This window comes from Anomaloglossus baeobatrachus, chromosome 4 (genome assembly GCF_048569485.1).
Source record: "Anomaloglossus baeobatrachus isolate aAnoBae1 chromosome 4, aAnoBae1.hap1, whole genome shotgun sequence".
Taxonomy (NCBI): Eukaryota; Metazoa; Chordata; class Amphibia; order Anura; family Aromobatidae; genus Anomaloglossus; species Anomaloglossus baeobatrachus.
Window position 1 is genome coordinate 627,489,184 of NC_134356.1, and position 26,862 is coordinate 627,516,045.

Sequence of the window (26,862 nt, forward strand, 5' to 3'; positions counted from 1 at the left end):
CACCTGCCATGCCAGCATCAGCAGGGGTACCAAAACTAGCAGCCTGACCACCACCAGCATGATCAGGCACATGTCAGCCAAGCACCCGACTTTGTGGGAAGTACAACAGAGTCGAGGAGCAGTGCTTGCTGATGTCACTGCTACGTCTTCGCTGGTTGTGCATGCGAGCCAATCCCCTGTCCATGCTGCCTGCGAACAAGCCTCCTCCACTCCTGCACCTGCAGTTGCCTACGCAGAAAGAACACCATCATCAAGCACGTCCTTGTCCCAGCGCAACGTTCAGTTATCCATTCAGCAAACCTTTGAACGCAGGCGCAAATACACTGCCAACACCCCACATGCCACAGTTCTAAATGCTAACATTTCGCGACTGCTTGCGCTGGAAATGTTGCCTTTTAGGCTGGTTGAGACAGAAGCATTCCGCGACCTGATGGTGGCAGCTGTCCCACGTTACTCGGTCCACAGCCGCCACTATTTCTCCCGGTGTGCCGTCCCCGCATTGCATAACCACGTGTCACAAAACATCACACGTGCCCTGAACAACGCTGTTTCAGCCAAAGTCCACCTAACCACAGACACGTGGACAAGTGCATGTGGGCAAGGCCGCTACATCTCGTTGACGTCACACTGGGTTAATATTGTGCAAGCTGGGACCCAGTCTGAGCGAGGGACGGAACACGTCCTTCACACACCAAGTTTTGCAGGCCCTACCTCAGTCAGGGTTTCACACACACTCTACAGCTCTGGAATGTCATGCTCCTCAGCCTCCTCCTCCTCCTGCGCATCCTGATCCCCTTTACCCTCCACACCAGTCCCAAGCTGGAAGTGTCGCGGGCGGAGGAGGGGACGGTGCGCTCTCCCACTGCTCGGGTCCGGCTGACGCTGCTCTATGGCTGCTGCTGCTCGTTGGCTCGAGCGATGGCCGGATCCCGGGGACTCGAGCGGCGCTACTCGCCCGTGAGTGAAAAGGGGTGGTTTGGGTTTTGGGGATATTGTCCGTGACGCCACCCACGGTTGTGGTGATTGTGTGGACACCACCGCTGCTCTGGACGGGGATCCCGGGAGCCTGTGACAGGGAGCAGCTTTGTTGTTATTTCTCCCCTCCGTGGGTAGGGGGGTTGGTTGTCCCGGGGCCTGGTGATGGGGTAGACATGGATGACAGGCGGGTTGCGGGGCCTGATGAGGTGCAGGGTCGCAGGGGCAGCGCTGTGCCGCACGGCACGGAGGTACTCACTCAGCCCAATGATGATGACACAGTTCACGGTTAAACAAGTGGCTGGATGGACGGGTCACTCGGACGGCTGCGGTTGTTCCTCCCTGCAGGTTAGTGATGACTGTCTCTCCCTGCACCTAAGTTAAGTGTTGGTAGTGATGGTTTCCCAACGGTAACCCGCTCCCCGACCTGGATATGGGCCGGAGGAGCCCCTTTTGCCCACAGGCGCTGGCCCTGGGAGACGGTTGCCCTTGGCGGTGGCTGTGTCTCCCCTTCACGGTTGTACGGTTGCCTTCTATCTGGACTTGGCTGTTTGGAAACCCTGAGGTTCCCTTCACTAACGGATTTGTCAAATTCACGGCGACACCAAGCCTTGCCGGGATCCGAAAGTCCTCTGCCAATGGTGCTGGCTTCTCTTTGTATACCGGTCCGGTACGGCCGGGTCACCACCCGTCCACGGTCCTTACGGCAGACTCCAATCGGCCTCCACTGCAGACGGTCACCACATCCTGCCAACCTTGCTGTCCTGTCCGGGCCACACACCCGGACCAACTTCAGGCTCTTTGCTGTCACTTTTCTCCTCTCTACTACTTTCCTCCTTCCACTTCCTTAGCTTAACTCTCACTGCCTGTGTTTTCCCTCCTCCTCGGTGGGTGGAGACCAACCGCCTGGCTCCACACCCTGGTGTGGACAACAGCCCCTGGGGAAGGCAACAAGGATTTTGTGTTTTGACTATGATATGCCTGCAGGGAGTGTGGGGTGTTTAAGTGTTGTGCTCTGTGGCCCCTGGCTTGTCCAGGGCGACACAGAAGCACTGCAGCACTGCCTCGGCGAAGCGGCAACAGGCAGTGCTGAAGCTAATCTGCATAGGTGACAAACCCCACAATGCAGAAGAGGTGTGGACAGCTCTGAAACAGCAGGCAGATCACTGGCTCACAACTCTGAACCTAAAGCCAGGAAAGGTCGTGTGTGACAATGGCCGGAACCTGGTGGCGGCTTTGAGGCGAGGCCAGCTGACACATGTTCCATGCGTGGCCCATGTGCTCAACCTCGTGGTTCAGCGGTTTCTAAAGTCATACTCAGAGCTGTCTGATCTGCTGGTAAAAGTTCGCCGCCTGTCTGCACATTTTCGAAAGTCACCTACTGCTTCAGCCGGCCTTGCCGGCTTAAGACGCCGTTTGCATCTTCCGGCACACAGACTGGTGTGTGATGTCCCCACGCGTTGGAATTCAACTCTGCACAAGTTGGTCAGGATATGTGAGCAGAAGAGGGCAGTTGTTGAGTACCTGCATCACCTAAGCCGTCGGGAAATGGGTCAAACTCCACACATAACACCTGAGGAGTGGAGATGGATGTCCGACCTATGCACCATCCGCCAAAACTTTGAGGACTCCACCAAGATGGTGAGCGGCGATGACGACATTATTAGCGTCACCATACCGCTTCTCTGCCTTCTAAAATGGTCTCTGCTCAAAAAACAACCATGATGCATTGCAGGCGGAGCGCGATGAGTTTGAGCAAGAAACAGTAGTGGGTGTGGGTGATGATAACACACAGCCCAGCCTCGTCTCATCACAACGTGCAGTGGAGGACTATGACGAGGAGGAGGATGAAGACATGGAGCAACTCTCTGGCCAAATTGAGGATATGACATGCAGTCATATCCTCGGTTCAGCGTGGCTGGCCAGAGGACAGGGTAGATGATGAGGAGGAGGAGGAGGAGGACAGCATGTTCAGTCATCGTGTTGGTCAGGATACTGAAGTGATGGCTGTTAAGAGTCTGGCACACATGGCTGACTTTATGGTAAGCTGCCTGTCTCGTGACCCTCGCGTTAAGAACATCTTGGCCGACAATCATTACTGGTTGGTAACACTGTTAGACCCACGCTAAAAGGAGAACTTTATGTCTCTTATTCCCGAGGCGGAGAGGTCAGGCAAAATGCAGCAGTTCCAGAAGGCCATAGTCACGGAAGTAGGCAAAGCATTCCCCTCACAAAACGCTAGCGGCATAGGTCATGAATCAGTGGACAACCGAGGCGTACAGCCGAGAGAGGCACAAGTCCAATCCGCCAGAGGTAGGGGAACAGTCTTTAAGATGTGGGACAGTTTTCTCAGCCCCTCACGTACCACAGCCCCTGAGGTGCGGGGTAGTGCCACAAGAAATCCTAAGTTTGCCCAGATGCTGAAGGAGTACCTTGCAGATCGAACAACTGTACTCCGACATTCCTCTGTGCCTTACAATTATTGGGTATCCAAGCTGGACACGTGGCATGAATTGGCTCTCTACGCCTTGGAAGTCCTGGCCTGCCCTGCTGCTAGCGTTTTGTCAGAGCGTGTTTTTAGTGCCGCAGGTGGAATCATTACAGATAAACGCACCCGCCTGTCAACTGTAAATGCTGACAGGCTGACTCTGATCAAGATGAACAAGGGTTGGATTTGGCCAGACTTCACCACACACACACCAACAGCAAATTACAGCGGAATTTAAAGTTTGTAACGGGAATTTGCCATGTACCTCCACTCACCCATGGTAACACACTTCTGGACTTTGGCTAATCGCTGGACTGCTCCTCCTTCTCCTCATGCGCCATCATGGTGACCGTTACAATAGTTAAGCCGTTGTTTCAGGTATACCCCCAGTGGTAAATTTTTTCGCCCATTCTTTCTGAATGGGCATTACAACGACAGGAGACCCGCTCCTTTGCAATGGGAACAATGTTTTGAGGCCCTCATGCACATCTCTATCCAGGGACAATATGGAGCCTCCCAATTTTTGGCTGCCCTGCCTAAGGGCTATACTACAATAGACCCACTTCCTTACAATGGGCACTTCATGTTTACAGGCCATCATGCACGTCTCTATCCAGGGACAATATGGAGCCTGACGCTGCCACCGACTGCCACACACGTGCTGTTTTTAAATGCAAGCACGGACGCAATAAGAACCTAACTGGTTTTTAGGAGCGACAATTACATACTGAGAAGTCTGACACTATCAGACACTGCTGACTGACGTGTATTATACACTAGACTTGTGCGTTATATAATAGTTTGTGCAAAACGCGCACCTGTACGCTGCCACCGACTGCCACACACGTGCTGTTTTTAAATGCAAGCACGGACGCAATAAGAACCTAACTGGTTTTTAGGAGCGACAATTACTGAGAAGTCTGACACTATCAGACACTGCTGACTGACGTGTATTATACACTAGACTTGTGCGTTATATAATAGTTTGTGCAAAACGCGCACCTGTACGCTGCCACCGACAGACACACACGTGCTGTTTTTAAATGCAAGCACGGACGCAATAAGAACCTAACTGGTTTTTAGGAGCGACAATTACTGAGAAGTCTGACACTATCAGACACTGCTGACTGACGTGTATTATACACTAGACTTGTGCGTTATATAATAGTTTGTGCAAAACGTGCACCTGCACCCTGCCACCGACTGCCACACACGTGCTGTTTTTAAATGCAAGCACGGACGCAATAAGAACCTAACTGGTTTTTAGGAGCGACAATTACTGAGAAGTCTGACACTATCTGGACTGTTTTAGACTGTGTACACCAGCCCCAGATGAAGGCTGGTATACGGTCACCACTAGGAATGGCTATATACCCTGCCTGCCTGCCTGTATACTGCTACAATAGTCCTGACAAGGACTCTTCTGGTCACTAGCCTGTATTCCGACCTGGCTATACCCTGCCTGTATATAGCAACAATAGTCCTGAGAAGGACTCTGCTACTGTACTCCGACCTGGCTATACCCTGCCTGCCTGTATACAACTAGAATAGTCCTGAGAAGGACTTCTGGTCACACTGTTTGCAGCCCTGCTCCGGAACTAACTATAAAGGGCCGCAAAGCTTTCCCTGAAGCAGCGACACTCTCCCTACACTGAATGTCTGAATAGCTGTGAGCAGAGCACAGCGCGCCGGCCGATATAAAGGCTCGGTCACGCTGTGCAGGCCGGCCAATCACTGCAATTCCACAACTAACAGGGCTGTGGCATTGCAGTGGTCTGCCAGCCAATCCCTGCATGAGGGCTGGCTCTCAAAAGAGCGCCAACATGCAGAAATGAAGACCACGAGTACAGCACGAGTATCGCGAGATTACTCGGTCCCCGCCGAGCAGCCCGAGTACAGCGATACTCGTGCGAGTACCGAGTAGTGACAAGCATGCTCGCTCATCACTAATGGTTAGCACTCTCAGCTACAAATATACTTACTATAGCTACCCAATACCCACTGAAGTTATTTGGAGCTGAGAAGGAATTTTTTCCCTAATTAGCATCTCCCTCATGTGGTTTTACCTCTTTCTGGATCAAGATATCAGGATTATAGATTGGACTTGAGTACTTGTTTTTTTTATTACAATTTTAAAAACTATGATACAGTTTTGTGATCCTCCAGCTGGAAACGTAGATCCTAGGCTGAAATCTTGTAGAATGAATCTTGAAATAGTACTGTGATCCTCCAGCTGCAACCATAGATCCTAGGCTCAAGTCATTTAGAATATCCACATAACAGGGAGACAATATTGGAGGCAATTATGCCCCGTTCCGGCCTCCTGATGAACCCCAACATATGCGGGGGAAACACATGGAGAATTGGAGCATTTTGTTTGACACTAATCCATGAATGAATGTCCATGGTAATGCTGCCTTGTGAAGGAATATTCACGGTGATCCCACCAAGAGACATCTCAAGATAAGTGTACCAGCTTTCTGGCTTTATTTTTATATCATGTCGATTGGAAGATATGGCTATATCCTTAGTTTAGTCCATCTTACTATTGTCAGAATAGAGAGTTTAGGGACAGGATAAAGGGACATCTGCCAAGGAATGGGGGCACCACTCGAACCCTAGGGTGCAAAACCTACATTGATAAGCAGCAATTGATCTCCCCTAGGGAACATTTAGATAACCCACATTAATCTCCTATTTAGGATTATTGATAACCCGATTGAGTCTAATATCGTATTTATGTGAATATGTGTGTCTATTTGTGTAGGATACAGATAATTTTAAGTCCATTTAATAAAGGTTTACATTTTAATATTTATACAAAAATAGAAGGTAGATTCTATAAGCACTTGTTTATATATTACCTTCAGTCTATATTGCACTGAATTCTTGGTTACTCATGTAGAATATCCAAAGTGAAAAAGTTCTGTGATATTCCTGCTAGACCCGTAACTCCTAGGCTAAGGTCATGTACAATATTACCTGGTAACAGAAGCAAGACCCTTTTATACCACTCAGTTCTCAATTCAGGGTATTGGGTCTTACAGGATTGGGTGGAGATGGCTGCTTTCTCATAGGTTGCTAGTTCAATCTGACTACATAATTTTCCTCTCAATTACGCATTCAAAGGGGCTGAAGCAATACACATTTAACACACAATAGGGCTTCAATTAGTCTGACATGAAACAATGGCTAACTTCTCTTGATTTAACAAACAAAGGAACCATATGTCTGGCCTAATTAAGAACAGTTCACCCCCCCACATAAGTGACCAGATGCTGAGGTGTCACAGGCGGGTTTATACAGAGCATATAAATGGATGGGCTTTATGCAACAGAAGATGTACTCTGGGCAGATCTGGATACCACCAGTATGCAGTGTGAGCAATGTAGTCTCTGAAGACAGGAATCTGCTGTGAAAACATGACAGTGTTCCCAACATCAGTCCTTAAGTGCCACCAACAAATCATGTTTTCATGATTTCTTAGAATTATAAGTTGGTAAATACTAAGGAAATTCTGAAGTCATGATCTGTTGGTGGCTCGTGGGGACTGGAGTTGGGGGACACTATGCCATGAGAACAGAGACCTGTTTCCACAAATGAGTTGGAAAAAACCTAAATCCCCAATTCTGGTAACCGGCTTCATCTATAGAAGTGCTATCCAATTCACTCCTCAACTCTTGTCTTTCTAAAGTCCAACAGTTTATGTTTCATTTATGGATTGGAAGCATACCTATAGTCCATACTACGAAGTCATCTCTGTCACTCTTACAATTTACTTTTCTCTATTTTCTCTGTAGTATCACAATCTATGAAGAATGTTGACACAGCTCAAGAAAACCTAATGGATAAGATAAATGAGCTCAAAAGCCTTGGTAAGTATTTCTCACACTTAAGGTACCGTCACACTAAAGGTACCGTCACATTAAGCAACATCGCTAGCAACATCGCTGCTGAGGAACAACTTGCTAGCGATGTTGTTGTGTGTGACATCCAGCAACAACCTGGCCCCTGCTGTGAGGTCGTTGGTTGTTGCTTAATGTCCTGGACCATTTTTTAGTTGTTGCTCTCCCGCTGTGAAGCACACATCGCTGTGTGTGACAGCGACAGAGCAACAACTAAATGTGCAGTGAGCAGGGAGCCGGCTTCTGCAGACGCTGGTAACCAATGTAAATATTGGGTAACAAAGAAGCCCTTTCCTTGGTTACCCGATATTTACTTTCGTTACCAGCGTCCGCCGCTCTCAGCTGTCAGTGCCGGCTCCTGCTCTGTGCACATGTAGCTGGAGTACACATCGGGTAATTAACTCGATGTGTACTGTGGCTAGGAATGCAGGGAACAGGGAGCCGGCACTGGCAGTGTGAGAGCGGCGGACGCTGGTAACGAAGGTAAATATTGGGTAACCAAGGGAAGGGCTTCTTGGTTACCCGATGTTTACCGTGGTTACCAGCGTCCGCAGAAGCCGGCTCCCTGCTGCCTGCACACGTAGCAGAGTACACATCGGGTAATTAACCCGATGTGTACTGTGGCTAGGTGTGCAGGGAACCAGCGCTAAGCGGTGTGCGCTGGTAACCAAGGTAAATATCGGGTTGGTTACCCGATATTTACCTTAGTTACCAAGCGCAGCATGCTTCCACGTGTAGCGACGCTCCAGCGATCCCTGCCAGGTCAGGTTGCTGGTGGGATCGCTGGAGCGTCGCTTAGTGTGACATCTCACCAGCGACCTCCTAGCAACTTACCAGCGATCCCTATCAGGTTGTATCATTGTTGAGATCGCTGGTAAGTTGTTTAGTGTGACTGGGCCTTAAGCGACGCTCCAGCGATCCCACCAGCGATCTGACCTGGCAGGGATCACTGGAGCGTCGCTAAATGGTCACTGGTGAGCTGTCAAACAGGCAGATCTCCACAGCGATCAGAGATCAGCCTCCAGCCACCAGCGACCAGTGTAACGATGCTGTGCTTCGTAACCATAGTACACATCGGGTTACTAAGCAAAGCGCTTTGCTTATAGTTACCCGATGTGTACCTTGGCTACGTGTGCAGGGAGCAGGGAGCCGGCTTCAAGAAGCTGCGGACGCTGGTAACCAAGGTAAATATCGGGTAACCAAGCAAAGCCTTTGCTTGGTTACCCGATATTTACCTTGGTTACCAGCATCCGCAGAAGCCGGCTCCCTGCACATTCAGTTTGTTGCTCTCTCGCTGTCACACACAGCGATGTGTGCTTCACAGCGGGAGAGCAACAACTAAAAAATGGTCCACGACATTCAGCAACAACGACCTCACAGCAGGGGCCAGGTCGTTGCTGGATGTCACACACAGTGACATCGCTAGCAAGATCGCTGTTGCGTCACAAAACCGTGACTCAGCAGCGATGTTGCTAGTGATGTCGCTTAGTGAGACGTGGCCTTTACACATATGAATTCAGAAGGCCACTAGGTTATTGTGCAAGAGATTGGAGGGCAATACATGCCACCACATGAGCTTTCACCAGACAGCGACAATGAGTTGCCAAAATTAATGTTGGCTTTTCCCTATATTGCACTAGACCTGTATCTAAATATCCTGGTCTAAGTACAGTGTTGGTTGAGGTCCATAACAACTCAGCAGTTTCTTCAGCTTCCTTAGCTACATCCTTAGACTTTTTATATTTCAGAGCTTGCAAGACCTTCATGTCCAGATGGATGGTTTAAAATCAGGTCCTCATGTTACTATTTCTCTACCATTACTGCAAGATGGCAAAAGGCTAATGACACCTGTGCTGCACAGAAATCCTATCTTCTGATTATCACCAGCCCGGAGGAAATAGTAAGTCTCCGATGCTAAGAGAATGCTCATATGTATTTATGTACAGAAGGCGACACTTCTCCATCCAGAGGATACCAAGAGACTTGGTGGCTTCTGGCTTCAGAATGATAGATGCCTTGAAAGTGAGATTGGAGGTGGCCTGGTCACTGGAATGGCCACCAGTCCTTAGAATAAGTAGTGGGTCAATTAGTGCATGTCCGTGGATGATTATCTAGTGAAAAAGAGCTGAGAAAACCTCTATATGGAAGCCATTCTTGCCAATTTTTAATAATTGTCATAGGAGAGATCAGCAGATGAATATGTCACAAAAATGTTTGTCTATGATGAAGCCCCCTCTCAATACCATAGCCTAGCCCCTTATCAACCCCCCACCCACTCTGTAGCCCTCAACGTCACTGTTCCCTTGAGATTTTAGGACATATGAAACCTTATGGAATTTTGGGAAGACTTCAAGTGTGTTCAGACATGTTGACTCTTCAGGGAGTCTGGAAGCTTCTCTCTTTCCTCAGGACGTTCCTGGACATTCTAGAACTACTAACAACCACATGGTTTCCTCTCAGTTTTTTGGGGGTGGTTTTGACAAAAAGATTAACCCGCTTCTTTACTGTATGAATTTAAGTACCCATAAATGAGGGGCTTCATTACACCTTAATAATATTGCCCCCGATGAGTCCCACCATAAATGGTGGATGAAACGCATAGGGAGGTTATACAGTAGGGAGATCAGTTAGTGGGACAGACCACACTAGGCACTGCCCTTGTGAGGATGAGAACGAGAAACAAAGCACAAGGCACGTCCGGCTTAAAAGGGTTCTCTACCCTGGCTAAGGATCTCACTCCTCACTTGTGAACGGCCTCCTCATCATGAACATATGGATGGGAAGGTATTTTAAACAGTTTTATTAAAAGTTATATTTTATTATCATACTGTGTCCTTGAGATAGATATATACAGTTAGGTCCAGAAATATTTGGACAGTGACACAAGTTTTGTTATTTTAGCTGTTTACAAAAACATGTTCAGAAATACAATTATATATATAATATGGGCTGAAAGTGCACACTCCCAGCTGCAATATGAGAGTTTTCACATCCAAATCGGAGAAAGGGTTTAGGAATCATAGCTCTGTAATGTATAGCCTCCTCTTTTTCAAGGGACCAAAAGTAATTGGACAAGGGACTCTAAGGGCTGCAATTAACTCTGAAGGCGTCTCCCTCGTTAACCTGTAATCAATGAAGTAGTTAAAAGGTCTGGGGTTGATTACAGGTGTGTGGTTTTGCATTTGGAAGCTGTTGCTGTGACCAGACAACATGCGGTCTAAGGAACTCTCAATTGAGGTGAAGCAGAACATCCTGAGGCTGAAAAAAAAGAAAAAATCCATCAGAGAGATAGCAGACATGCTTGGAGTAGCAAAATCAACAGTCGGGTACATTCTGAGAAAAAAGGAATTGACTGGTGAGCTTGGGAACTCAAAAAGGCCTGGGCGTCCACGGATGACAACAGTGGTGGATGATTGCCGCATACTTTCTTTGGTGAAGAAGAACCCGTTCACAACATCAACTGAAGCCCAGAACACTCTCAGTGAAGTAGGTGTATCTGTCTCTAAGTCAACAGTAAAGAGAAGACGCCATGAAAGTAAATACAAAGGGTTCACATCTAGATGCAAACCATTCATCAATTCCAAAAATAGACAGGCCAGAGTTAAATTTGCTGAAAAACACCTCATGAAGCCAGCTCAGTTCTGGAAAAGTATTCTATGGACAGATGAGACAAAGATCAACCTGTACCAGAATGATGGGAAGAAAAAAGTTTGGAGAGGAAAGGGAACGGCACATGATCCAAGGCACACCACATCCTCTGTAAAACATGGTGGAGGCAACGTGATGGCATGGGCATGCATGGCTTTCAATGGCACTGGGTCACTTGTGTTTATTGATGACATAACAGCAGACAAGAGTAGCCGGATAAATTCTGAAGTGTACCGGGATATACTTTCAGCCCACATTCAGCCAAATGCCGCAAAGTTGATCGGACGGCGCTTCATAGTACAGATGGACAATGACCCCAAGTATACAGCCAAAGCTACCCAGGAGTTCATGAGTGCAAAAAAGTGGAACATTCTGCAATGGCCAAGTCAATCACCAGATCTTAACCCAATTCAGCATGCATTTCACTTGCTCAAATCCAGACTTAAGACAGAAAGACCCACAAACAAGCAACACCTGAAGGCTGCGGCTGTAAAGGCCTGGCAAAGCATTAAGAAGGAGGAAACCCAGCGTTTGGTGATTTCCATGGGTTCCAGACTTAAGGCAGTGATTGCCTCCAAAGGATTCGCAACAAAATATTGAAAATAAAAAATTTTTTTTTGGGTTTGGTTTATTTGTCCAATTACTTTTGACCTCCTAAAATGTGGAGTGTTTGTAAAGAAATGTGCACAATTCCTACAATTTCTATCAGATATTTTTGTTCAAACCTTCAAATTAAACGTTACAATCTGCACTTGAATTCTGTTGTAGAGGTTTCATTTCAAATCCAATGTGGTGGCATGCAGAGCCCAACTCGCGAAAATTGTGTCACTGTCCAAATATTTCTGGACCTAACTGTATATATATATATATATATATATATATATATATATATATATATATATATATATATACTGTATATTAAACAACATGATACAAACTGAAAAAGTATTTCTCAGGCATGAAAACATGCAGTACTGAAAAAGTTCTTAACAGAACAGAAGCAGTGTGCCCCCTAGAAATCATATTCAGAGGTTGCTCTGGATAAGCACTATTTGGACCCCAACAAACCGTAATCATTGAATTCAGATTTGTCATTCAGTCCCGTTACCCCTCAGTGTATAAAATCCAACTACTCACCATGCCGTCTGTCATTGCTACTATGTGACAAAATGGCTGGTTGTAAAGATCTCACTGATACCAGTGCATTCCTGTAATAGGAGTCAGCAGTGTAACAAGTCATATTGTGATATTTCTTCCTCCTAAATTTTCCCCCATCACCTGTGACTGATATTATTGAGAAGTGGAAGGAACCGAAACAACTCGAGTCAATGTAACGTTACAGTGCGGGAGGCCGAGTGATGAGGAGCAGAGGGCAGAAAAGTAAGCAATGGTCTGCTGAGTCCAGACCTTCTTTTGTGATAACATCAGCACAAACACTGCGCCCGCCGGGAACTTCATGGCCGAGCAGCTGCAGCCATACATCACCAAGCACAATGCTGAGCCATATATCACAAAGCACAATGCTAAACATCAGGTGAAGTGCTGCAAAGCAAAGAACTCATCACAAAATGAAAATTTGGTTTCTTTGCAACCAAATCTTTGGTGGGCTATGGCAGTGAAGTCAGATACCTGAGAGCCCTGTTCTTTTGTTTTACTCTTTGTACAGATTGTTCATAAGTATGTAGCATGTCTACCATCTTAGATATTATTGCATAAAGAGATGAATGAACTGCTGACAAATATAATTCTATTAAGTCTCCTCATTCTATTTTCTACTAGGGGGCCCTGCTGCCTTTAACCATTGGAAAGGGCTTTTGGATTGGATTAAAGAAAATTAATTCACAATGGACCTGGGTTGACGGCACACCTCTTACTTTCAGGTAAATGAAATTCCATGAAAATATTTCCAATGAACGTATTTCAAATTGAGGAACCAAAAGAGAAGGATCCAGTGAGTCTTATCTAAAGACCTAACTAAGTGATCTCAACACAAACACACCCTCTCAGATCAAGCTGGTTTCAGAAACCTCCAGTGATAAGTGCTACAAAGGGTTGTATGTTTCCCTTCTTTACTAAAAAGAAAATATCTAATATATAAAGCTGAGTGTATGTGTGTGTGTGTGTGTGTGTGTGTGTGTGTGTGTGTGTGTCCGCTAAAGGAATTCGCACCATCGCATTTACAATCACAACATTTTGCATAGACACCCCTTGTGACTCAGGGAATGTCATAGACTATGTTTTGATGGGAAAATTTGACCCCATGCTTTACAGTTACTCTCCAAAAAACCTGCCTCCATTAAAGTGAATGGAGCTGAGAGCTACAGGTCATTAATAGGAGCTGTGATTAGTTACTATAAGAACAAAGATAATTGTTAGTATAAGAAGCTTATGTGTGAGGTAATATGATGTTGGTGGAGAGACAGACAGAAACAGACTGAGAGACAGACAGACAGGCACAGACAGAGAAAGAGGCAGACAGGGAAAAAGACAGACAGAGCAGATAGGGAAAGAGACAGAGACAAACAGACAAGGAAAAACATACAGGGAAAGAGACAGACAGAGGCAGATAGGGAAAGAGACAAACAGAGAGACAGGGAAAGAGACAGACAGAGAGACAGGGAAAGAAACAGACAGAGACAGGGAAAGAGACAGAGACAAATAAAGAGGGAAGAGACAGACACGCAAAGACAGACAGACAAAGGAAGACAGGGAAGGAGACAGAGACAAACAGACAGAAACAGATAGGAAAAAAATGCCAGATAGACAGAGAAAGAGACAGACAGAAAGACACAAGGGAAAATAGACAGACAGAGGCAGACAGACAAACAGACAGAGATAGACAGGGAAAAAGGCAGACAAACAGAGAAAGACATATAAGGAAAGTGACAGACAGAGGCAGACAGAGAAGGAGACAGAGAAGGAGACAGAGACAAAGAGACAGAGATAGACAGAGAAAAAAGGCAGACAAACAGTGAAAGACATACAGGGAAAGAGACAGACAGAGACAGACAGGAAAAAAGCCAGACAAACAGACAAAGACAAACAGGGAAAGAGAGAGAGACAGATAGACAGAGAGAGACAGACAGAGATAGACAAAGAGATACAGAGACAGACAGGGAAAGAGACAGACAGACAGAAGCAGACAGGAAAAGAGACAGACAGACAGACAGAGACTGACAGGCCAAGAGGCATACTGACAGACAGAGAGAGAAACAGTTACTATCCCGGGTAATGCCTGGTACTATAGCTAGTATTATTATATTATATGCTGACAATTACAAGTAGCAACCACTATATGGATGCAATGAAAAAAGACTCAAAAAGTCTAACCCTTTAAGAAGTAGATATCTATTCCAGAGACAGCACAAACCCATCGTGCGGTTAAATCACTTTTGATCTCTCTCTCTGGTAGAACATTCTAAAATGTAATGACCCTTAAGCGGGCTTTACACACTGCGATCTCGCTAGCGAGATCGCAAGCAATCATACCCGCCCCCGTTGGTTGTGCGACACGGGCATATCGCTGCCTGTGTCGCACAACCTCGCTTACCCCCGTCACACGGACTTACCTGCCCTGCAACGTCGCTCTGGCCGGTGAACCGCCTCCTTCCTAAGGGGGCGGGTCGTGCGGCGTCACAGCGACGTCATACGGCAGGCGGCCAATAGAAGCGTAGGGGCGGAGATGAGCTGGACATAAAAATCCCGCCCACCTCCTCCTTCCGCATTGCCGATGGAGGCAGGTAAGGAGATGTTCGTCGCTTCTGCGGTGTCACACACAGCGATGTGTGTTGCCGCAGGAACGAGGAACAACATCGCTAACATCCTGGAAACGATTTTTTGTTTCAGGACGACCTCTCCACTGCAAACGATTTTGCCCTCTTTCTTTATCAATCCTATGGGAGACCCAGACATTGGGTGTATAGCTTCTGCCTCCGGAGGACACACAAAGTACTACACTAAAAAGTGTAGCTCCTCCCTCTGAGCATATACACCCCCTGGATAACTAGATCTAGCCAGTTCATTGCTTTGTGTTCAGGAGGCATACATCCACACATGCATTCTCATCTGATTTTTCATTTTTGGAAAGTTTTTGAAGAAAAGCGGGTCCAAGCCTGGACTCCCGGCATGTCCCTTCTCACCCCACTGTGTCGACGGTGCTGTTAAGGTTGATTTACAAGGCTGGAGTCTTACATGCCGCGCTCCTTCACCATCCCTCGGGCTCTGGCTTGAAGTGGGAGCCAGCACGGTTCTCCTTGCTTTGCAGGAGACCGGTCTCCATCCGCAGCCATTCAGGATCCTGCTGGACGGAGCACTCATCCCCAGGGACTTGGAACCCTGCGTCTCAGCAAGCTAAGTACCTGAGACGTTTATATTCGGGGGGGTCCCGGTACTTTATTATGGTGGGAGAGTGTGCTGTGTAACTTTTGTGACATTTCCGGCCGGTTCTCTGGCTGTCGCCTGAGAACCGCGCCGATGGTGCCTGCGCGCCGGCCGCATCGCTTAAATTTAGGCCCCGGCTTCGCCGGAGGCCTACTTTCGATTTCACAGCCCTCGCATGTCAATCATGCAGAGGGACAGTGCGGCTCCGCCCAGCGGCCGTTCGGCACAGGGGAGGGACACTCCTCTCTGAGTACATGTCCCCTCCCCTGTAAATCTCCTTGGCCCTCCAGATCCCGCTCTCAGAGCAGGTCCCGCCCCCTCTCCTCGCTCCGGTGCCATTTTCTCAGCGTTTTTCTCTGGATCAGCGCTGGCTGCAGCATCCCTGCTAAGCTGCTTGAGGGTCCGGGCTGTGGGATCTGGAGGGCACACAAACGGTCTGGTAAGCCACAACCTCCGGTTGTGGACCTTCTTATATACTCTCTGGGGGTCATTCTGGCTCAGAGCCCCCACTTCAGCAGCATGTCTCACACGAGGAGCAAGGCTGCAAGGCTGTACTCAATATGCACTGCATGTAAGCTCGGGCTGCCTGAACCGAGCACATATCCACATTGTGATGCCTGCTCTAACCTGACAATGCCTCAGCCTGGAATCGCACCCACAGTGGTCCCTCCGGCTGCTCCGGCTCCGGTGGCTGAACCCCCGGCTTGGGTAGAATCCTTCTCTAGGTCAATCTCCCAGTCTTTTGCCGACTCCATGGGACAGCTGTCCCGGACTTTACTGAACATGCATCAGCCCCCTTCTCAGGGCGCCTCTGCTGCCAGGGCTCTCTCAGCAGAGCTCACAGAGGATTCTTCATCTGGTCCCAGACCCCGTCCTCCTAAAAGGAGCCGCAGGGTCCCCTCTCCTTCCTCGTCCCGCGACTCTGATTCACGAGCTGACTCGCAGGACGAGGAGGATGCCTTTACTGGGGGCTCGGACGCTACCTCCATGTGCCCCATTGATCTGTCCGAAAGTGACGCAGATGTTAGTGATTTGATTGCGTCCATTAATTCTGTACTGGACCTCAATCCGCCAGTATCAGAGGAGCAACCCTCTCTGGCAGAAAAGCACCAGTTTACCTTGCCTAAGAGGACAAGGAGTGTGTTCTTTAACCACTACAGTTTTCAGGCCACTGTGACCAAGCCTAGGGCCTGTCCTGACAAACGCTTCCCAAAGCGTGGTTCTGATGACCGTTTTCCCTATCCACCTGAGGTGGTCAAGGAGTGGGCTCATTCACCAAAGGTAGACCCTCCGGTGTCTAGACTCTCAGCCCGGACCGTTGTATCAGTGGCTGATGGCACCTCTCTTAAGGATTCCACTGACCGCCAGGTTGACCTTCTGGCCAAATCTGTATATGAGGCGGCTGGGGCCTCGTTCTCCCCATCTTTTGCAGCAGTGTGGGCTTTCAAGGCCATCTCTGCTTCTCTAGAGGAGATGCATTCCCTCACCAGGGAATCTATGCCCGAAATGGTTGCCTTAACTTCCCAAGCTTCAGCTTTTTCATCCTATGCCATGTCTGCCATGCTGGAGGCTTCTCACCGCACTGCGGTGGCTTCGGCTAATTCCCTCGCTATCCGCAGGATCTTGTGGCTTCGAGAGTGGAAGGCAAATGCTTCTTCAAAGAAGTACCTTGCTGGGCTCCCTTTTGCTGGATCCAGGCTATTCGGTGAACAACTGGATGAAATTATTAAGGAAGCTACTGGCGGGAAGAGTACTTCCATGCCACAAACTAAAACCAGGAAACCTGCCCAGGGTAGGAACCAGTCGAGGTTTCGTTCCTTTCGTTCCTCCAACTGATCATCCTCTAAGCCCTCGGCCTCGTCCACTAACTCAGCCAAGGACCAAAAACCCAACTGGCGCACAAAGGCGCGTCCACAAAAGACCGCAGGAGCTGCTGCCACTAAGGCAGCCTCCTCTTGACTATCTGGCCGTGCCAGCAACGTCCTTAGTCGGTGGCAGGCTCTCCCATTTTGGCGACGTGTGGTTTCAACACGTCTCCGATCAGTGGGTGCGGGATATCATCTCCCACGGCTACAGGATAGAATTCTCTTCCAGCCCGCCAAACAGATTTTTTCTGTCAACTCCCCCCTGCTCCAAGGCCGCCGCCTTCTCTCAGGCCGTAGCATCCTTGCAGGCCAACGGAGTAATTGTACCGGTTCCCGCCCGGGAACGGTTCAGAGGTTTCTACTCAAATCTCTTCCTAGTCCCCAAAAAGGACGGTTCCTTCCGGCCCATCCTGGATCTCAAGCTTCTCAACAAGCATGTTCAGGTGCGGCATTTTCGCATGGAGTCTCTGCGATCAGTCATTGCCTCAATGACCCAAGGAGATTTCCTGGCATCCATCGACATCAGAGATGCCTATCTGCATGTGCCAATTGCAGTTTCACACCAGCGTTGGCTACGTTTTGCAATCGGAGAGGAACATTTCCAATTCGTGGCTCTCCCTTTCGGATTAGCCAAGGCCCCTCGAGTATTCACCAAGGTCATGTCAGCAGTGGTTGCGGTTCTGCACCTCCAGGGGTTGGCAGTGATTCATTACCTGGACGACCTTCTAGTCAAGGCTTCATCCAGCGCAGACTGTCAGCGGAGTGTCTCGCTCACTCTCGCCACTCTAACCCAATTCGGGTGGCTTGTCAATCTGCCCAAATCCACTCTGACTTCGACCCAGAGGCTCACGTACCTAGGGATGCAGTTCGAGACTCTGCCGGCACTTGTGAAGCTGCCCTTAGTCAAACAGCAGTCCCTCCATCTGGCGGTGCGCTCTCTGCTGAGGCCCCGCCGTCATTCCATCAGGCACCTGATGCAGGTGCTGGGTCAGATGGTGGCGTCAATGGAGGCTGTTCCCTTTGCCCAGTTTCATCTGCGTCCTCTGCAGCTGGACATTCTCCGCTGTTGGGACAAGCGGACTTCCTCCTTGCACAGGCTAGTGGCTCTGTCGCCACAGACCAGGGGCTCCCTTCAGTGGTGGCTTCGGCCCCTCTCTCTGTCTCAGGGACGCTCCTTCCTGGCCCCGTCCTGGGTGATCCTCACCATGGATGCCAGTCTATCCGGCTGGGGAGCGGTATGTCTCCACCACCGAGCACAGGGCACTTGGACTCCGTCCGAGTCAGCCCTCTCGATCAATGTGCTGGAAACCAGAGCTGTGCTTCTGGCTCTCCTAGCCTTTCACCACCTTTTGGCGGGCAAGCACATCCGAGTCCAGTCAGACAACGCAACAGCAGTTGCCTACATCAATCACCAAGGCGGGACACGCAGCCGCCTGGCATTGTTGGAGGTTCAACGCATCCTTCAATGGACGGAGGACTCCAAGTCCACCATATCTGCAGTCCACATCCCAGGCGTGGAAAACTGGGAAGCAGATTATCTCAGCCGTCAAACCGTGGACAGTGGCGAGTGGTCCCTGCATCCGGCAGTGTTTCAGTCAATCTGCCGCAAGTGGGGCACTCCGGAAGTGGATCTAATGGTATCCCGGCACAACAACAAGGTTCCAGTTTACGTGGCTTGCTCCCACGATCCTCAGGCCCTTGCAGCGGACGCTCTGGTTCAAGATTGGTCCCAGTTTCGTCTGTCCTACGTGTTTCCCCCTCTAGCTCTCTTGCCCAGAGTTCTGCGCAAGATCAGAATGGAGGGCCGTCGGGTCATCCTCATTGCACCGGACTGGCCCAGGCGAGCTTGGTACCCAGACCTGCTCCATCTGTCCGTAGAGGTGCCGTGGCATCTTCCGGACCGTCCAGACCTTCTCTCACAAGGTCCGTTTTTCCGCCAGAATTCTGCGGCTCTCAGATTGACGGCGTGGCTCTTGAGTCCTGGATCTTGACGGCTTCTGGTATTCCTCCTGAAGTCATCTCCACTATGACTCGGGCTCGGAAGTCTTCCTCGGCCAAAATCTATCACAGGACCTGGAGAATTTTCCTGTCCTGGTGTCGCTCTTCCGGCCATGCTCCTTGGCCTTTTTCCTTGCCGACCCTTCTGTCCTTTCTACAGTCCGGTCTGCAGCTAGGACTATCCCTCAATTCCCTCAAGGGACAAGTCTTGGCTCTGTCAGTGCTGTTCCAGCGGCGTATCGCCCGGCTGGCTCAGGTGCGCACCTTCATGCAGGGCGCGTCTCACATCATTCCGCCTTACCGGCGGCCCTTGGATCCCTGGGACCTCAATCTGGTCCTCACGGCCTTGCAGAAACCCCCCTTTGAGCCTCTTAGGGAGGTTTCTTTGTATCGTCTTTCACAGAAAGTGGTCGTTCTAGTGACCATAACTTCCCTCAGGAGAGTCTCTGATTGGGCTGTGCTCTCTTCGGAGTCACCTTTTTTGGTTTTTCATCAAGACAAGGTGGTTCTCCGTCCGACTCCGGATTTTCTCCCTAAGGTGGTTTCTCCTTTCCACCTTAACCAGGACATTTCCCTGCCTTCCTTTTGTCCGGCTCCTGTTCATCGCTTTGAAAAAGCGTTGCATACTCTGGATCTGGTGCGGGAGCTCCGGATCTATGTGTCTCCCACCGCTGTTCTTAGGCGGTGCACCTCTCTTTTTGTGCTAACCACAGGTCGGCGTAAGGGCCTCTCGGCTTCTAAGCCGACCTTAGCTCGTTGGATTAGGTCGGCCATATCCGATGCCTACCAGTGTACTCAGGTGCCTCCCCCGCCGGGGATCAAGGCACACTCGACCAGAGCTGTCGGTGCCTCTTGGGCTTTCAGGCACAAGGCTACGGCTCAGCAGGTCTGTCAGGCTGCCACTTGGACTAGCCTGCATACCTTTTCAAAGCACTACCAAGTGCATGCTCATGCTTCGGCAGATGCGAGCTTGGGCAGACGCATCCTTCAGGCGGCTGTCGCCCATTTGTGAAGTTAGGCTCCGCCTACTTCTCAGTTTTCTGTTTATTCCCACCCATAGACTGCTTTGAGACATCCCAATGTCTGGGTCTCCCATAGGAACGATAAAGAAAAAGAGAATTTTGTTTACTTACCGTAAATTCTTTTTCTTATAGTTCCGTATTGGGAGACCCAGCACCCTCCCTGTTGCCTGTTGGCAGTTTCTTGTTCCGCGTGTTATCACCGGCTGTTGTTGTAGACAGAGGCTCCGGTTGTTTCGGTTCTTGCTCTGTCTTTACTTGTGGGTGGCTATTCTCCTTCAGCTTTTGCACTAAACTGGCTAGATCTGGTTATCCAGGGGGTGTATATGCTCAGAGGAAGGAGCTACACTTTTTAGTGTAGTACTTTGTGTGTCCTCCGGAGGCAGAAGCTATACACCCAATGTCTGGGTCTCCCAATACGGAACTATAAGAAAAAGAATTTACGATAAGTAAACAAAATTCTCTTTTTTGCGATCGTTTAAGATCGCTCTTAAGTGTCACACGCTGCGATCTCGTTAATGACGCTGGATGTGCGTCACAAACAACGTGACCCCGACGATAATTCATTAACGATATCGTAGCGTGTAAAGCCCGCTTTACTCTTCTCTAGAAGTAAGTTCCATCGTTCTTGGAATGAATAGTTAGTTATTTCTGTTAATCTTGCATATAATAATTGGTATCGATACGATGACATCTAAATTGTAATTTTTTCTTATCTATATAGGTATATATGCTCATATAAATCCTCATAGAGGAGTAAATTTGTATGATACAGAGCATTACGTCACCTACTTAAAAGGGTATTCACATCTTATTAAATTTATTTTAGTTAGGCAGCATGAAAATAGGCAAGTTTACAATTTATTTGCTTTTTTATCTGCTGTCATTCTTTTGCTGTGAGAGCTTATGTCTTACATTGTGTACAGCTTACTTCCATTAAGTACAGCAATCAGATCCTGGCCGAGTGTCTGCAGTAGTTACATTCCAGGAGAAGAGTTAACTTCTAATATCTCATCCACCTCTTTCTATCTGATGTAATTCTTTTTCTGTGAGAGCTTTTGTCTTACATCGTGTACCGCTTGCTTCCATAGAGTAGAGCCACCAGATCCTGGCCGAGTGTGTGCAGTAGTTACATTCCAGGAGAGGAGTTAATTTTTAATATCTCATCCACCTCTCTATACATCCCATTGATTTATATTAGCAGTAAGATGTACATCTCCCTTCCCCTCCTACTTGTATCCTTTCAAGCTCCTGTTATAAATCTTACAATATCACCAGCTTCCACCATCAGCTGCTTCTAGAACAGGTGTACTAATCAGGGCTCTCACTTTCCTGAGCAGTGTTTTTGTACAAATGCGCTGTTATTGTAACACCTGGGGTCGAGGGTGTTTTACCCGACTCGTTGCCGGGACGGGGGTGCAGATCATCTGTGTCGTCACGGACTGGACTGCCCCGGTTTCGTGACCCCGAGTTATACAGACGGGAGGATGATGGGGATAGTAGTAAGATAGATGTTGTGAAGCCACTTGTGGTACGTGGCCAGGGAGTAGCTGCCACTGCAGAATTCCTCACCAGGGCAGGTGTTATGGCAGCCGGGATGGTGTCACTCCCCACAGGCAGAGCGGGCCCCGGGTGGATGACGAGAGCAGTAGTCTACGGGAGTGCCGACACGCGGTGTGCCAGCAAAGACAGAGACGATACAGGGGGGGCTGCAGTTCAAAGTTAATTTTACTCACAGTTCTTAACATGCCCTGGAGGTGCCACTCTCCGCCGTGATGGGCCTCAGCCGGTCCCGGGTAAATCAGAAGCAATCAGCGGTGTCTGTGGAGTGTGAAACCTCCTTTCCTTGCATTTGGTTATGGATCCCCGTGGCTTGAAGCGGCTTGGGGACCCAAGTGTTTTTGCTAAGTGTCACGTCCCATATGCAGATGGCGTGGATCCTCGCCGTGGGGCCTGGCTGCAATCCCGTCCCCGGATCCTATGTGTCACTGTGGTCCGGGAAAATGGGTGGTGAGTGATGGGACTTGAAATCCCCTTCCCCTGAAGATTCTGGCAGACAACATAGAGTATAATCTGCCCTAGAGCTTCTGCACCCTGTCAGCGCTGGCACTGTGAGAACGGTTAGGCTCGACCTCCAGCTACCATGTTCTCTCCTCTGTCTCACTATCTCCACCGGCTGCCTCTCACCCTCTTCCAGTCTGGCCGGTTTTAGCAGGAGAAGCTCGCAAGCAGCACTCTCTCCTGCGACCGTGTTGTTCAGCGTTTCAGACTTTTCTGACTAGAAACTGGTTGTGTGTTTCACTCCCTCACTAAGTGCCCCCACCCTTGGGATGACTCTTAGTGGCTGGATTTCTCCAGATTGCCCAGCTTCCTCTGTAAGTGGTGACTCATAACTAGATGTTTTGTATAAGTGAAAAAAAACCACCAGTGGTTAACTCCTTCCTCACCCGAGTCCAAGCATTACACTTTGTCAGATACAATATCCTGTGGTGACTGAGCCTCAGGGGCGCCACATTATCTTTATGTATAAATATAGTCACAACAGTGTATACACTTCAGAACAAATTACTGATAGCTGAATTTGCTACAGCAGATTTTATTCTGAGCTTTATAGCTCTAATATTACTACAGTTCCACTACTCACCACAATGGTCAACACTGCGGCATTTTGTTTCTGTTATTTTACCACTGGAAAAGCTACTTTAAATCTAAGTTCTCTGACCCTACTCATACTTACATGAGCCTTCTTCATCTTCTATCACCACCACTCCGGTCAGTCTTCCATAGATGTAGGCTTGCACAAATCCTTCTGTATCATCATGTAATCAGAGACAGCCTCGATGATGCTGAGATCACGGCTCTGTGGAATCATATAATCTCTTCCCAAAGTTTTTGATCTTCTTTGCACTGCAAATAGTTCTTAATGACATTGGCTGTATGTTTGAGGTCATTGCCATGCTGTCGGATACATTCGGAGCCAGAGACTTGCCTGCTAATATTGCATGATGGATAAGTATCTGTCTGTATTTCTCAGCCTTGATGTGCTGCGTAGCTCTGATCAACAGAAATGAATGAGCGATCAGACTGCTGATGCTTATAGTCCCCTAGGGGGACTAGTAAAATAAATAAAAAACATTACAAAAAAGTTTTAAAAAAATAAAAAACCCTAAAATTTCAAATCAACCCCCATTCGCCCGATTGAAAATTAAAGGGTTAAAAAAATATATATACATATTTGGTATCGCTGCGTTCAGAAATGCCCAATATATCAAAATATAAAATATATTAACCTGATTGATGAAAAGAATAGAGGCCAAAAAATTCCAAACGCCAAAATTACGTTTTTTTGGTTGTCGCAAAATGCAATAACAGGCGATCAAAGAGTAGCATCTGCGCAAAAATGGTACCGTTAAAAACCGTCAGTTTGAGACACAAAAAATAAGCTATCACTGAGCTCCATATCCCAAATTATGAGAATGCGCTAGGGAAATGGCGCAAAAAGTGCACCAGTTTTTTCAAATAACCTCATCTTTTTTTAACCTCTTAGATAAAAGTAAACCTATACATGTTTGGTATCTATGAACTCGTACAGATCTGAGGCATCACACCGACACATCAGTTTTACAATATAGTGAACACGGTGAATAAAATATCCCAAAAAACATCATGCAATCACACTTTTTTTTACAATTTTTCCGCACTTGGATTTTTTTTTGCCCTTTTCCAGTACATTATATGGTAAAACCTATAGTTTCATTTAGAAGTACAACTCGTCCCGCAAAAAACATGCCCTCAAGAATGATGGATAAGGGGTTAAAAGAAGCATGGACTTGCGGGAAAAGACCATCACACTACCACTAAACAAAGCATTAGTGTGTTCATAGAAAGGGGGAACCGGATTTAGAGAAAAGCTACAAAACTAATAGGGGCTTTGAGGATCTTAATTATGAGGAAGGATTAATAATATTTAGTCCTGAGAACAGATGTATAAGGGAGACATAAGTAACCCATGTTCAAAAATGTCCCATAAAAATAAGGTCAAAAGATTTTTCATGTAAGACCTACTCAAAAGACAAGCGAGCATTCCCTCTACATTGTGGGAAAAAGGTTCAATCTCCAGAGGAGACAAGACTTCTCTACCATAAGAACTATTAATCTGTGGAATGGCTTACCTCAATAGTTGATCACAGTGGGAACTTTCGATAGTGTCAAAAAGACTTAGAAGTTTTGTTTTTTAAGAAATTAACATAAATAATGAGTACATGTGTAACATTTTTGTTGTGAATGTTGATTGGTTGACACAGGAAGGTAATACTGGCCCTTTTCAGGTAGATTGGTACATATGTTATGGTTGTACGTTATACCCTATACCAACTCCCATCCCTCGGATGAACTTGATGGACATCTCATTTTTTTCATCCATGTCAGTAACTACTATATGTCAACCTCTCCATGAGTGTGAGCGAGCACTCTGGATCCACCATGGCAGAAAACTATAAGTGACACATAAACTTGGGTCCAGTTTTACAAATCATGTACAGTATGTGTGTAATGTCTACCCGACCATTATCATATTCTCTCTATCTTGTATTTCAGTCAGTGGAAACTTGCAGAACCAAATAATCGAGATAAGGAAGAAAACTGCACAGAGATGAAAACAGATGGCTGGAACGACCTGCACTGCAGTTCTCTTGATTATTTCATATGTAAGATGTAAGGACTTTTTGCTGATGATATATCGATGACCTTCTTCTGTTGTGAATAAACTAATACATAATTCAGTGATCATTAGTTTTCTTGCAATGTATCAATATATGAAAGGGCATAGATATTACCTGTGCGGCTGATGCAGCTGAAAAGGGGCCCAGAAAGGATGTGGGCCCTAACAACTAGAAAAAGGCCCTAATATGTGTACTACATAATGTACAGTCCTGAATGGTAAAGAGAAATTGTATTGGGGGTTGAATAGAGGAGGGGGTTAGGTGGGCCAGTCCATGGAGATTAAGGCTACGTGCACACGTTGCCTTTTTTTGTGACCACAAAGATGTGTAACGCCCCTGCACTAGTCGGGGTGTCACAGGGAGCTGCACTCCTGTCCTTATAGTGCAGAACCCACCCTCCTTCATTCCAGGTTCCACCCTATGGTATTGCTACCAACCGCATTCAAACCCCCAATCCACACTTACACCAGTAGAGGACAGACAAGCCAGTGGGTAGGTCTAGAGAGGAAAGGGCCGCCTACCGAAGGGTTAAGCAGACTGGTGAGAGGTGACAAATCAGTCGGCTCCAGGGGAGCAAAGGGAGAGGAAGTGTAGTAGAAACTCTCAAAGAGAGAGGGAACCAGGGGTTGCAGCCCCCAGGAAAAGTGAAGTAGTGGCCCTCATAGAGTGAGAGGCCGAGGAATCGAAGCTCCGGAGAAGTCTGATTAAATTGGGACATAGCAAAAGCAATACTATTGGGAGCGGATACCTGGACGAGCTCTCCTTTCATAGCAGCAGTGGTGCACTGTGACTTTTAGTTCACCTGCAGCATGTGTGTGTAATGACTTTACAAAACATCATCCAGCACCACGATAACTGGCCTGAGTGAGTACATGGTCATCCCCTGCTCCCACCTAGCCCTGCGCTCCCCTGCACCCCACCATCCAGTCCCAGGGTCTTCCCTACCCATGGACGGAAAACTTCATCTACCTGCCCCCATTCCATCAACCCCGGTACTTCCATCGGCAGCGGTGGTACTCCCTATTACCGCACACCACGGGTGGCGTCACGAACTATCTAATACTCCTCTGTGAACAGACCCCCATCACGTTTCAGAGTGATCCCGCGCCCCCGGGTCCGGAGACCCTCGAGCCACGAGTAGTGACACCCGGATCCGAGCGGTTCAACCGCTTCTGGGGCGGGAGTCGTCTGAAACAAACTTGGTGTCACGAACAGAATTTGGACAGGACTCACTAACCTGGGTGACGTGCGCCTTGAAAATCCAAACTGCGGTGTCAAGATCCCGTTCCCGCCATTTTCCACCATCTTTGGCACCAAAACGCCATCTTCCAGATCAAAAGCGCACAAAGATGAGGCCCCGCCCTTCGTCCTGAGAGTGTGGCCGGAACCGGAAATTCCCAGGGTTCCCCAGTGCGAAAGTGAGTGGCTGGCGAAAACCAAGGGGGCGTGATGGGATGCAGCAGTGGAAGTGGAGCAGGGATGGCAGGACTCTGCCATAAAGTTCCTGGACACCGCAGAGGCAAGATGGCGGCAGCAAGGGACTGGTCACTGGAGCGCGCTGCTCCTTGGACAGCGACCTGGATAAAGCAAGAAACTGAGCAGCTCTGCAGGAGGATGTGGATGCAGTTCCTCTACATCAGGGTTCCCCAACTCCAGTCCTCGAGGGCCGCCAACAGTGCATGTTTTCAGGATTTTCTTAGCATTGCATAGGTGTTGGAATCATCAACTGTGCAGGTGATTAAATTATCACATGTGCAATACTAAGGAAATCCTGAAAACATGCACTGTTGGTGGCCCTCGAGGACTGGAATTGGAGACCCATGCTCTACATCCTGGACCATTGGAGGGAAGAGATGAGGAGCC

General features: G+C 48.1%; 1 protein-coding gene across 1 annotated transcript in view; it reads left to right on the forward strand.

Moving 5' to 3' along the window:
- The window catches only part of LOC142301943 (CD209 antigen-like protein C), a 39,598-nt gene extending 14,535 nt beyond the window's left edge, over positions 1–25,063 (forward strand). Inside the window, exons 5-8 of the mRNA XM_075343004.1 lie at positions 7,264–7,338; positions 9,117–9,268; positions 12,796–12,896; positions 24,875–25,063. Coding sequence (XP_075199119.1) covers positions 7,264–7,338; positions 9,117–9,268; positions 12,796–12,896; positions 24,875–24,995 — 449 coding nt within the window. The 3' untranslated portion in view covers positions 24,996–25,063. The remainder of the gene's footprint in view (positions 1–7,263; positions 7,339–9,116; positions 9,269–12,795; positions 12,897–24,874) is intronic.
- Positions 25,064–26,862: the final 1,799 nt, after the last annotated feature.